This window comes from Cylas formicarius, unplaced genomic scaffold (assembly GCF_029955315.1).
Source record: "Cylas formicarius isolate icCylForm1 unplaced genomic scaffold, icCylForm1.1 PGA_scaffold_4__25_contigs__length_36172078, whole genome shotgun sequence".
NCBI lineage: Eukaryota > Metazoa > Arthropoda > Insecta > Coleoptera > Brentidae > Cylas > Cylas formicarius.
The window spans coordinates 6,029,805-6,043,516 of NW_026844334.1; the positions used below are offsets into that span (position 1 = coordinate 6,029,805).

The 13,712-nt window shown below is 37.4% G+C and overlaps 1 protein-coding gene across 6 annotated transcripts; it reads right to left on the reverse strand.

Moving 5' to 3' along the window:
- Positions 1-1,769: 1,769 nt before the first annotated feature.
- Positions 1,770-13,643, reverse strand: LOC132700462 (vacuolar protein-sorting-associated protein 36-like). 6 transcript variants are annotated; one of them, XM_060667797.1, is made up of 8 exons: positions 13,520-13,643; positions 11,380-11,529; positions 7,649-7,755; positions 6,918-7,025; positions 5,019-5,110; positions 4,370-4,906; positions 4,002-4,131; positions 1,770-2,413 (listed from the first exon to the last, which is right to left on the reverse strand). In XM_060667797.1, the coding sequence occupies exons 2-8, from the start codon at positions 11,499-11,501 to the stop codon at positions 2,193-2,195; spliced, it is 1,317 nt and encodes a 438-aa protein (XP_060523780.1). In that variant the 5' UTR covers positions 11,502-11,529; positions 13,520-13,643; the 3' UTR covers positions 1,770-2,192. The 6 variants fall into 6 exon arrangements, with proteins under 6 accessions (XP_060523780.1, XP_060523779.1, XP_060523784.1 ...); XM_060667796.1 differs by having other exon boundaries at positions 1,770-2,422; positions 13,520-13,642; XM_060667801.1 differs by lacking the exon at positions 6,918-7,025 and having other exon boundaries at positions 13,520-13,641.
- Between the last annotated feature and the right edge of the window lie 69 nt (positions 13,644-13,712).

Consider the following 13,712-nt stretch of genomic DNA (forward strand, 5'->3'; position numbering starts at 1 on the left):
AGAAAACAGTCCAGGCAGTAGAGATTTGAAGATCTTACTGTATGTGGAGGAAAGCAAAATGATTAAAGGATTACGCACATTAAGAGAAGAAGAATGTTTCCCATAAATACGAAAAGCACCAAGAGTTCCGGAAAGGCGACGAAGAAAGAAAAGAAAATATATTTGTTTCACTGATGTATGTGCCTTCGCACTCAGGAACGAACTAAATGTTTAAAACTGTCGGTATTGGTGCCCACACAATGGATATCGTTTTGTTCATTCTCGAGGCCAATATGATCAAAAAATAAATGTTATGATGGGAATTAAGACGCATCAGTACTTTGCCTTGCCTATCTAAACTCCTAGAAAAGATTATGAATAATCAAATACGATTTTTTTTTGGAAACGGCGCTTTTGAGTATTACAGATGACATTATAAAATCAACAGAATCGGGTCAGTCATCCGTTTTGGTGCTTTTGGACTATTCGAAGGCTATATGTCACGAACTCCTGTTAGCTCTTTTAAATTATGTCGGGTGTTCGGGTGGTGCGATAAAGCTCATAAAAAGTTATCTTGATGATCGAATGCAGAATGTTGAAACAAGTTTAGGTCAATCAGCTAGAGAAACTGTTAGAGCCACTTTTATTTACAATTAAGTGGTTGAATATGCAGAATAGGCGTAGACTACACTATTTTATTTTTAAGAACTGTCTTCCTTACTTCACAAATAACATATCGGACAGACTGAACATTGGATTTAGGGGTCTTATCTCTCCGCCACCACACAGGACGTCTCTTTTTCAAAGAAGCTTCTGCTATAACATTTACAACCTTTACAATACCGTTTCTCTCTCTTTACCATTAAACTTCAAAAAAAAAAGACAAGAAATGTTCAGCCAACAAGCAAATTGCAAGTGATTTTTGAGTAAGTTCAGTCCTGAATTTTTCTATGTAATTTTTAATTTTTATAGGGTGGTCAATCTTCAAAACTGCCCCAACGGCAACATCGCGAACACCGTAAAAAAAAAGGTTGCCTGCAAAAAAGGGATCGGCGCTGCCGACACTTAAGAGAGACCGCGGGACGCTGGGTCTCGACATTACAACCCGTGCTAGCAAACGTTAAGCTTCGTTATTCTTTTTCATGTTTTTTTTTCTTGTAAAAGTTTGTTAGTTGTAAAAGTTTGTTAAGTTGTAAAAGTTAAAAAATAAAGTTAATTGAAAAATACAGTCCACTCAATCGAACAAGAATCAGCGCAGCAAATAACGTGGACCTACGTTAAAACCCACCATAGGGCTTGGAACTTGGAACAATTTTAATTGCTTTCATCTCCTTTTTTGCAATTTATATGGTTTATTGGTACTTTATTGTATTGTAAATTGAATATTGCAGAATAAATGTATTATTATTATTATTATTTATCGAGTGAAACCTATTTGAACTTATAATTTAAATATTTCTAACGGGAATATTAGGGGCCCAAGGTGCCGAATCCTTTGGCCACCCAGGTCAGCCGACCTCTCGTCGAACGACTTATTTCTGTGGGGTCACTTGAAAAGTGTTATCTATAAAAATGTTAAGTTTGAAAATATTAACCAGTTGTTTAGAATTTTTAACTGTTAATGTAGGGTTGTTTGAACATTTACTTAAAAAATAATGTTAAAATTTATTCAAACGGCCTCTTTAAAAAGTTATAATACAACTGTACAAATGTACAGAAGAGAAAATATTTGGGCACCTAAAAATTTACATGGGATTTCCTATGTTCCGCTAAAAAAAACAAAACTTCAGTTTTATTTTCTTGAAAGACTTTTTTATTTAAACGAAAGTACACGGTACAAATATCGATTATATTGCGTATTTAACCAATATATATAGTAATATACACTTTGCGAAAAACAGCAAAAGCTCGTCTCGTGATTTCCATACGTAACGGTAAGTTCGAAAAGCGGCGGTAACTCGTTCCTAAAACTAATTTTGACTTTTTTTTTGGGGAGGGGGGGGGGGGTTAGGGAGTCTACGGTAACGTTAGTAAAACAGCATCGTAGTTAAAAACTAAAAAAATAACGCGGCGATTTAAGCGAAAAGTTACACTATTACGTAAAGTGAGTTGTACAGTCCCCCAGCCGATTCCATCTGTTTCACATATGGGGGGACTTGACAACGAAAAAAAAAACAGTTATAAGCCTCGAAAGATATCACATGGTCCTAGCTCTACAACGGCCTGTAGAACTGGGTACCGGGCGGAATTTTATATCCCGGGTACGAGCTGTTCAGAGCGTGCTCCTCGAAGAACCTGGTGTAGTCTTTGTCTTTCCGTTTCGGTCTAAACGCCGGTCCTTTCGCCAGTTCGATGCGCTGCCTGTTTTCCTCCTCGATTTGGAACTTGACGTTCTCGGGCGGCCATTTTAGGTCGCCCCGGAGGTTCCTTCCTCCTACAACAACTGTTCCGGTACAACTGGCTTTAGATGCGTGTCTCGCCCCAAAAAGTCGCAAAATTTTGATCGAACTCCGATGATGAGTGTGGTGGCGTTGTTAGCTATAGCACTCCGCTTTCCTATGGGATGCTCTGGTTATGTTAAGTCTGTTCGTTGGAGAGAGAGAGATGGGAGGAGACTTTTATGGATTCGACACATGATTGTAATCTACTGAGAACGCTGTGAAATTCACTCACTAAATTTTGTTTACATAAATGTACCGGGTGCTTGAAAAAACGTTACAGAGTAAATGGACTGTTAAAAAATAGCGTTGGTTTCGTTAATATAATCATATGTCTAAAAATTTCCCCTTTAGAAACATTCAGAATTTCTTAACAAATTGTTTGCAATATTTATATATTATTGTTTATATAATATTGTTGAATTTTCCAGTCACCTTTTAATACTCGTTATATAACTATAATGTTAAGAGATATTCTTGGGGTAAGGCAAGGCAAGGTCTTTTATTGCAGACAGAAACCATTGGCGGTATTGGCATTTTCATCGACCTTAAAAACCTTCAGAAATCGGTGTTTTTCTACAATTCCTGGCGCACCATCTATGGCGGAAGATAAGCAATAGGAAGCAAAAGATTGTCTTGACTTCGCACTATTCGCGAGAGGCCCCTAAGCAGAAATCTACCGTGCACTAAGAAGAGAAAGAAGAGGAAAGGGTTTAAGTCTCTTAAATAAAATTTAGACCACAGTCACATTTGATCGGATCACAAAAGTTACTGCTGCAAAATTCTTAAGACGTTGTGTTTTTGGAAAATCTAGTTTTGTTTAGACAATTTCTAAGAAAAAGGCACTCTTGTTTAAAGTCAGACAGTCACTGTTTTCAGAGCTATTTGAAATAATATTGGCCGAATTAAGAAATTATACCCACAGTAGCTTATCTATTAAAGGTGCTGGTGCAAATGTCATTTAGGTATCTTAAACGGTTTTGGAAACCGTTAAAAAAAGATTTGTTTGTAGTTTATTAACCAAAATACCGCAATTGTGGGTCTGAGCGTTCAAATACACATTAGTCAAAACCCTTAATATAGAAAATGTAAAGAATACATTCGATTCCACCCTTAAATATTTTAAAACTCCTTCTCCCCAACGAACAGAGTATAACGCGATGTGTGGCTCGTGAACATCTATTGCCTGGTCTTTGGTGTTAACCGACATACAAAACGTGCGAATGAGAACGGGTAAAAAAAACGTGTGTTACGACAATGTTTCAATCAAAATTTCATCCATTTTTTGGAACTCGATGCGAAGTTATTCGTAAGTTAAATAATTGAAACGATTCACGATTTGAGCGTCCAAACTAACAGCCGATCCTACGACTTTTCCACACATCAATTAGGTTTGGTTTAGGTGGAATAGCTAAAACCTCTGGCCAAACTTTTAAACAATAACAAAATAATAACAAATCCTTCGGCCTTTCTCCACCATTGAGTGATGTATCCTCTATTTTATTTCCAAGATCGGTCATAAATTTGGACTTCCGGCGACATATTCGAAGCATAAAATACGATTGCGAATGGAATGTATCAAACCTTTAAGGGACGCCGTCGCTGGCTGCGCCGAATAGACTGGTGGAGAAGGCTGGCTCACCGGAGCCTGCTGACGGAGTGTGATGGTGGACGGTGGAGGTTCTACGTGCTTCGCTTGCGGCCTAGGTGCTGCCTACAATTTTTACGCTCCATCACCGAACCAATCAAATTTCGATACTCAAAGCTAAGCCTTTCGAGGTAACGATCAATTCCTGAGCCAATCAACGTATACGGTCTGTTTTGAGGACGTCGGGGACTTGGGGAATGTGTTAGTAGAACTGCGTCGCTTTTTAGAATTACCCAGCCGAAGATTTGACGTAACCGCCGGTTACGTCAACTCCCCTAGCGGCATTCACGAAAACCTTTCGTACCTGTGCCTGAGCAGCCACCGGTTGAGGTTGTTGAGGCGGTTGAGCAAAGGATTGGGGTTGGTATTGCTGTTGGGAAGAAGTCTGGTAGTGCTGAGAGGAAACCTGGTACTGCTGTTGGGAAGGGGTTTGGTACTCCTGTTGGTACTGGGTGGACTGGTACTGTTGGGTTTGCTGGACCTGGTACTGTTGAGATTGATATTGCTGACCGGGCTGCTGATAAGGTTGTGATACGGGTTGGTACTGGGGTTGGGACTGGTACCGTTGATTAGGGGCGCCGAATTGCTGCTGCGGCGACTGATATTGGGGAGTGGACGCGGGTGAGTGGACGGGAGCCCAACCCTTGCTGGGAGTTGCGGGGCGGAAGCCTTGCGGGCTCTGGTTTACGTGGGGAGAGGCCAGGGGCGATCCGGAACCGACGGAAGACACGTCCAAGGGCTTGAGGGGCCGGTAAGGTGGTTGGGAGGGTTGCTGCTGAACGGGGTAGTTATTCTGGTTCTGGTTGAAGTTGGGAGACTGGTTGGGATACTGATATCCACCCTACGGGAAAAAATCAGAAAAAAAATCACCGGTAAATTTTGATCCGATTAAAAAATTGAAAAAAATGTCTTTTTTAGTGCACCCCACTAATCGGCTATCGGTTCGGTCTTACCTGTGGTTGTCCAGCGGCCTGCGCGGCGGCTTGCGCTTCCAAGGGATCTAGAATACCCTCTTGTGGGGGCGGCCACGCCACTCGTTTAACTCCTAGAGGGAGGGGAAAGAATTTAATCACATACGGCCGACGTCATCTGGGCGGGTTATTTTTCGACGACGAAAATAGCCGTCGCTCGAAATAAAAATTCGGACGAAAGGTGATATTAATTTGTAGTTTCACCTTGTATTTATAAACTCCGTACCGAATGACGGGCGTCGCTGGCGAAATTTCAAAAAAATCGCAAAGGCACCGTCAGCGGTTTGGCTCTCGCCTGGTGACTCATAAATTTTATTGTTGTTTGTAAAGCGACTATACGGGATTTCTCGAAAATTGCTTCTATTCAAAATGCAATAGCAGATTTTTTTATGGATAATTTCTTATTTTAAAACCAAAAGGAAGGCTGCAGACCTCAAAAAGATCTGCCATTATTGTCGTCTTGATTATGAATTGTCGACCGTAATTTTCGATATTTTCATATTTTAAAACCAAAATGACAGCTGAAAACTTTATTTTCAACGGGTTAGAAATGAACAACATTAAATGTTGCAGAAATAGATCAAGCAAGAAGAACACATTCACAGTGTCTGTGCTGCTAAATTTTTTCACGACAATCATCATTATAAAATATTTTATGGGCCCAAAATACCATTTAAATTTATATTTTTTGTATTTGACAATTGCAAAATTTAAAAATGAATAAAGTTTTTATTTAACTACTACTAGATATTAACAAAGCTGAATTTTAGGAAGAGAGTTTAAAATCTGGATGAAGACCTATAATACCAATGCATAATAGTTTTCATATAAATATAAATATATAACAAATCGATCAGATATAATATTAGATATATTCGGTGACAAGTTTTAAATTTTCGAAGAAATAAAACTTCCATAAAATTACAAAAACATTAAAAGAGCTTGCCCATTTTTTATGCGGCATTTAGGTAAAATCTACCAGACTGGAATTTTTTACTAGTCGCTTATCATAAGAATCACAACTTAAATGCAAACCTTTACCTATCAGAGATAGTGAGAAAACACGAAAAAGTTGATTTTTTCATAAGTTCTACCGAATAAAAAAAACAGCAATCAATAATTTTTAAGCCATAAAAATGAAGTAGAACACAAAAATGTAATTTTTTCTAGATTCTTTTGAATTGAATTTTTTAACGTATATGAAAAAAATGACAATTTTGACATCTGTCATTTTAATTTCAAGCCCAAATCAACACTTAATAAAAAAAAATCCCGTACTGCGTCGATCGTTTCAAAAACGCTCCATCAAAAATATAAATTTACGTCTTTGGTTTTGGCGTCAGCGGACGTTACAAAAAAACAAAAAAAAAACAACCAAAGCATGCAAAAAATGGGTCAAAAAACAAAACAGACAAAAATTATGATGGAAAACAGTGTTGTTTTCATTTTACAACAATTATTTCTACTTATATTTCGCTAAGGAAAATGAGTCGTGTTTTTTTTTATGTCGCAAACAGAAATAGTAAAATTGCGGCATCAAACGGAGACGAAGAATGCGCGACTTTCCGCATTCCACGTCGGCGAAGGAAAACACATTTGTCAAAAAACCAAAAGGCGAAAACAACGGCTAAAAATAAACGCGTCCCATATACCTACAGTGTCAGGTGCACCGCCGGTGACGTAGGTATACGGGTCTACAAAGAAGTCACACCAAAACCGTATCCCAACCTCGTTAGCACGTAACACTTTTTGCACTGCTCACGCGTATCGGAAAAGCCCGCGTATGATTCGATACGTAGATATGTAGTGGCAAAAAAAATTAGTGATGAAACGTATATGTTTATGCGCACACTCGGCATTTTGACCTCTACTTTTTTTTACCTGGAGTCACCACGTCTCTAAACGAAGACCTAAGGTGATTAGTATGATCGTGCTCTGTCGGTGGCCACACTACGTCTCGCAGCGGTTTTGGAATGTAATCGTCATGACCTGATAATTTGGCAATTCTAACCTCACTTTACGAATATTTTTTTTATTTGAGGTACGGGGCGTCGCACGACAGCTTTTTTCAATTTGTCACGAGGATTGATCACCGATAACAGATATTTAAATTATGGTTTACCCTCGACGCTTATTTGGTCAGCAAATCACATAAACCAATGTGGTGTTACCTAATTACTTATCAAATTGGAGATCAATTTGATTGATTGCAAAAAAAAATATTGATTCCTAAGTAATATTATAATATATTATATTATATTAATAATTAATATTCAAGTATTGAGGCGTGTTACGTAAATATACTTATTGCTATTCTTAATTTTATTTCTTTTTTTCAATTGTTTTTGCCCCATTACAGGCAAAATATTTGGCGTTTCCGTAGAATAGGCGCTGCAAAAGCGATATTATCATCACAGGGCAATTGAAAAGCGAGGTTAATTTTGGATCTGGAAATCATGGGAAATATTCTACCCAAAATCAATCGCTACTAACGTCCGAAACGATTCAAGACCGACGTGACAAAGTGAAAATTGACAGTTCAGTTTCGCGTCAAACAAGAATTAACCGTCAACGCGTATATGACGTAACCGCGGATAAAGTAAAAGACGTACCGGCTCGGCCGCTTTTCTGTCTGTGTTCCTCCTCCTCCAGCATTCGCAGAACGGCCGAGTTCTGCAAGTTGGTCGGTTTGCCGACAGCCGGATTGTGAAAATCAATCCTGAAACGGCAAAAAATAAATAAACAAATAAACAAAATTGTCGTTTTAGGAAAATAACCTTTCGTTGGTGATCGGACTCATGCCGATATACTTTGAACACCTCGCGAAATCGGATAACAATTAAAATGGAGTTCGAAATAGTTTGGGAACGCGGGTAACTCTGTCCCAGTCGGAGTCGCAATAATTACTACTTTGAGCGTAAAACAAATTGCGATCGGCAAATATCTGTCCATTGACGAGTTATTTTCGAGTTGCGACTGAATCACCCAACCAGAAATACTTTTTTTTGTCGAACTGGCATTTTGTTTGGTTACTTATTGTCATCTGTTTATTTTCGAACGCTTTTTGGCGCCCATTTCTCGTTACCTCATACGATATCTCGGAAGAATGATTTTGTCTAGCAATATACCAAACAGATAGAAAAGAATAGGATTTATTGATGACGTATCTTCAAAGAGATGAGGCAGTTTCTTTCCAAGCACCGATATCCACGCACTTCACCCATTTTCTAGAACATTTTAACGACATCTTGTCGGTGGCCATGTTGCTTGTTTAAGAACGCCTATTGTTTTTATTGGTTGTTCAATGGACAATATATAAACCACAATTCCGTTTGCTTTCACATTGGTTTGGAGCTTGTTTGGAATGTTTAGCGGCAAATCTTCTCTCAATCCGATTTGAAAATTATTGCGTAAGAAATAATAAGGTTAAAAGAACCCGGGATTTTTGGAAGAAACTTTGCCCAGTTTAATAAAACTGAATGTATCCAAGAATCATTAAATTTTTCTTGAGCTATACAAATTAATTTATGAGAATGTACACAACTAACTAACTAACCAAAACTAACATGATGAGATTTATAAGCACGCTTTTAAGTTCAGCATGATATAATGTGTAAATTCCTAACTCTTTAATGACAACTTATTATTCCAGAACTATTGAACATATGAAATCACAAGCATGAATGATATACAAATGTATGCCAATAGGTGGAGCCACTTAATAGTCTGTGGTTCTACAACATGGCGAACTATTAGCGTCGTTTTTGGTTTCTAGTGTATTTTTGTAGTTTTCAGTTCCAATAATAAATTGCTTTACTTAGATAACCCTGTCTCCAGTCTCAAGCTTAAAAAAAAACCTTCAAGTAACAGCCAAAAAAGATAATCGAAAAAGAATCAGTCGCTTTTCTTCTTTATTATGTTAGATTAATGAGGCTGCATATTGAGCTTGGTCTGTGCACAGGAGCAATTTGAAAATTGTAAAAAGCTTGACGGACTGTGGAAGCGTATGTTCATTTTCTAACAGTGGAAGGAAAGAAGGTTCCTTCTCTACAATTGATCATTTACAATTTTTCATAAATCTTCAACGATCCTTTGGTTCGGAATTCCTGCCGTTAGTTTTCGAACAATTGTCTCTGGTTCAGCCTTTGATATTTTTTGGGTCTTTCTGAGAATTTCTAAAATGAGTCTGTCGGAAGCAATAGTGCGACACGAAACATTAGCTACACAAGGTAGCAGAGGCCCGTCAAAGTGACGTCATTTTCGAGTCACAAGCAGTCGCTACTCGTTAGTGCAAAAACTATAGAAGAGAAACAATTTATAATTATTTCCTAATATACAGGGTGGTTAATAAATGTGGAAAAATGTATAATCTACTCCCTTTTATATCCAAACACCCAATGTGTTTAATACCATATATTTTTGATGACGTTTCCGCCAGCAGTAATTTTATTATGCCTACAATTTTATAAAATGGTACAGTGTTGAAGTTAGTTCGAATAGTTTATTGAGGGTGAGTCAAAATGAAAAATAATAATTTTCGTTAGAAAATCAAATAGAAGATCCTTTAAATTATACTTCCATTATTAATTTTTTTTAAAAAGCTCATCTTTATTCAATAACTATAATTCTCCAGTTTCCGCATCCGCAACAGACGTTCCATGAAATTTAATTTACATTACATACTTTAATTTACTTTTGATTTTCCCTACCCCAAAAAAAAAGAACCATTTTAAAAATCGATACATTTTTTTTTACGTTAAAAAGACGTCACTTAAGTCACATCATTCTTCTGAAACATTAGTAGGTCAAGTTCGCGCCCTGTTGACGTAATATATAAAGTCATTTTTGTCATTTGGTGACTAATTAATGACGTCATTCTGACGACTCTATGTTACTTGGGATGGAGAATGGTAAGTCTCTAAAATGAAGATACGAAAATAAAATAAATTTACAAAATTTTATTTGAAGTTTGCGAAATATTGGGTTTGGCAGAAAACATGCCTTGAACTTTTGAAATGTAAATAAATCAAAAATCCAGTTAGATGGTCCAGTACCCCTTCTATGAAAAATTAAATATTCTTTCATCGTGTTAAAATATGATTCAATTTATCTCAATAATACGGCGACCTCTAGGAGGGAGTGGATATTTATTATTATACTATAAACAATTTCTCAAATCATGAAAAATATCAAAATAAAATTTAAACTTTGCACGCTGTGTATCCCCCGAAACCATTTGACCACAATCATAATATTTAGTAGTCCGCCATTATTTTGTTTTGTTTTCCAGAAATTTTGACTTATTTCCCAGAAATTTCGGCCAATTTTCTAGAAATTATGACTTTTTTAAGAAATTTCAAATAATTTTCCAGAATTTCCGAGTTATCTCTAAAATTTCGACTTATGTTCCATAAATCTTAACTAGTTTTTTAGAAATTCAACAAAAAGTTGAGCGCTTTCGTACAATTATATCCAATGTGAATTCAGATTGATGATACTGCCCTCTGATTGGCTCGGCACGGTTGGAAAATTAACGTACGCTTTCGAGCACGCGCACAAACGGAAATGGGAAGTCGTGTAAATTTAAAAACGCGCAGCGTTTCTTCTTATGGCGTTTATTTTTGTCACCTTTTGCGCAATCGGACCGATTCGGACACGCGGACTATTTATTTATAATTTCCAAAAACAAAGCGGCTCGGTGTTTATTTTGGACCCTCCCGTTACTAATTAAAATTCCCAACCTGTCCCGTTATATACGGGGCGTCGACGGAAACGAGAGCCGTTTATTTTTCGATGCCGTATCCAATTTAATTTTCGGTGATCCACAGAGTGCACTTGTCAATATAAATGTTACCGCCATACTTTGTATAAGTATGCTATTTTCTGCGAGGAAAAGTGTATTTTTAGCAGCGCCAGTGTAAACGAAATCGCGCGTAAATCTCCAAGAATTATTATTATACAGGACGTCTCAGCGGCCAAACTTTCAAGTACAGCTGAAAATTAAAGAAAAAAGGGATTTTCTTTAATAAATTCTGAAAAAATAAAATTGTTGCAATAAAGTTTTGCATGCGTTTTAAACTTTTTACACATACACAGGTGAAATCCAATGACGTAGCAAATAGAGTGGGCCAAACGCTGAAAATCCCCCAAATTTTTTTATTTTGCAAAGGCGAAACAATTTTTGTGTGAAATAATTCGAAAATTGATAGCCTGGCACCTAAACGACGATTCATTTTCACTTCTTGGTGTAAATTTTGTTTAAACTTCATTCCTTTCGAACGCCCTTAACGTCCTTAAAATTGGGATGCCCTGTAAAAGAATGGAGTCGCTATTTCTCACTTACCCGACGGCACCGTTGGCCAGGATCTGTTTTTCTCGTTCGATGACATCTCTGATGCTCTGTTCCGAGTACAAGCCGATCGGCGAATTGAACTGCTTGTTCACCAGTCGTGGTTGGTTCGCCATTTTCTATTTTGTTTCGATTCTACGCTACCTGGGACGAAAAAAGACGGTTCTAGGACCTACGCATCTTTCTGGGCTCTTGTACAGAGTGTCTCATAAACTCTGATAAAAACTCAGAAAGGTAATAGAGGAGGTCATTTTTGATCAAAATATCCCTATAACATTTATGTATTCCGATTCGTCGCAGTCCAAAATGTATATATATATCTTGTTTTTTATTAAACCTTCCCTTATGAGACACTCTGTTATCAAATTTCATGCACATCCCATAGAATCGATAGCCATCCCAAATAAAAATCAAATCAAAATTCTAGAACGCCCTAGACAAGACGCGAATAGTTAAAAGGAAAAGATCTTTGGCTGTTGTATATAAACAGCAAGGATTTTATGGAAATAATAGTAACTACTTCTTATTATTTATTAACATTTTGAAAAAAACACTTCCCGCAAATGCATTTTTCTGTTGATGTCTATTTGAATCTCTACTTTAAAAAGCGCATCATATTGGAGAACGCCCTTGTTTATAAAAAAAATTACACATTTCGCAAATCGATACATAAAAATATGTATTATTATTTTTAAAGGCTGCAAAGTGGGGGTTACACATTGGCTTTGTTTTCTCGAATTTGTCTTGCCAAAAACATCGCATCCATACGTTTTCCAAAAATTAAATTAGCATTACACGCGAAACACTTGGCTGCAAAACTACTTTGAAACTTAAACTTCGCCGTACCTAAAATAATCTTCAATCTGTTTCGGATACAAATCTGTGCGAAACATCTGTTACAGATTTTCAACGATATGTAAAATGTCTAAATGCCGCCAAATGTCAAGAACTCGCAGGCGACCCTGATTTTTTATTCTCATTTTCGCGTTAATCTTTTCCACATTTTACATTTTTATAACAAATAAAAAATAAATGGATGCTGCAAAGTCCCAATTCAATTAAAGTCAGCCCTGATACGTCAGTGAACACGAATACAACCAGTAAAGCACTGTTTACCAGTTGGTTATCTCGTTGTTTCATTGTTCTGTGCTTAGATAAATCCAGATTTATCCGGGCATTGCAAGTTTTGGTTGGTAATTGCACGAAGCAGACTTGTCCCACGCAATTTACTCAATATTTGACACGTCTGTCTGCGGAAACTTCCGCACACTTTTCGAGATTTTTTTCGAACCTATCCGTATCGCATTACTACCAACTGGCACTCGCTCAAATGGCCGCGCCGAGAACATAAACAACGTAAATCAACAAAAAAAAACATTTAAAAAATATTTTTTAATAGATCCCGTGTGTATTTTTAAAAGAGCTCGCGCATTTCTTTATACGCAGACTGTAACCTGATTCAGCGAATTTGTTTCGATTGTTGCGCACCTGGAGCAGCGTGCATTCTTAACTACGGGCCATAAACATATCGTTAATGATGCCATAAAAGAGTTAATGATCACCTTAGGCTAGTAGGCTATGCAAGATATTTAATCTCCAAAACTATTATGTAGACATGAACAAATTAGTATGATCTTTTAAAACGTTTCTCTCAAGTGTTATGCAAAGCGATATAGGTTTAATGGAAACTCTGAGAAATACCAACACTAAATGTTTTATAAAGTACTTTTACATTCTAAAACAAATTACTCTTTTAAGTTATTTTGTCAATAATTTTGGGGAATAATTGTGTAAAAATATTGATAAATATGGTATTTTACTCCACTTTAAAAGTAGTAGTAGTTGTTGTTAAAGTAGTTAGGTAATGTAATAAATCGTGGTAAAACTTCAAGTAACAGTGCACAAAAGCACAAAATCACGCATTATCTTAAACTCTTGTGCTTGATGCATCGGTGGGTGGGAGGGGACAGACGCCCTAAACGTAGCCGTTTGCAGATTATTAGCCGCCTACGAACAAAAAAAGCACAAAACGTCAACGTGCGACCACGGATAGGTGACTCATGCTGTGGTATCGTGTTTCCGCCGCGAAATCAAAGCGCACATCGCGGTATAGCTGCTGGAAGCTTTTTTTTACCTGTGCGTTCGACGCCGCCTTTCTCGCGATCGCTGGGATATACTGATACGCTCCGCGTCGCGAACCACCGACTGCCGAAGCGTCGTGGGCGTCGTCGCGACGTAGTACGGCCGGACATATATACGGCCATTCTAACATTCGAAAATTCCAAGGAATATCTCCGCCCCGTATGCAGTACTCGCGTTCCCGCAAA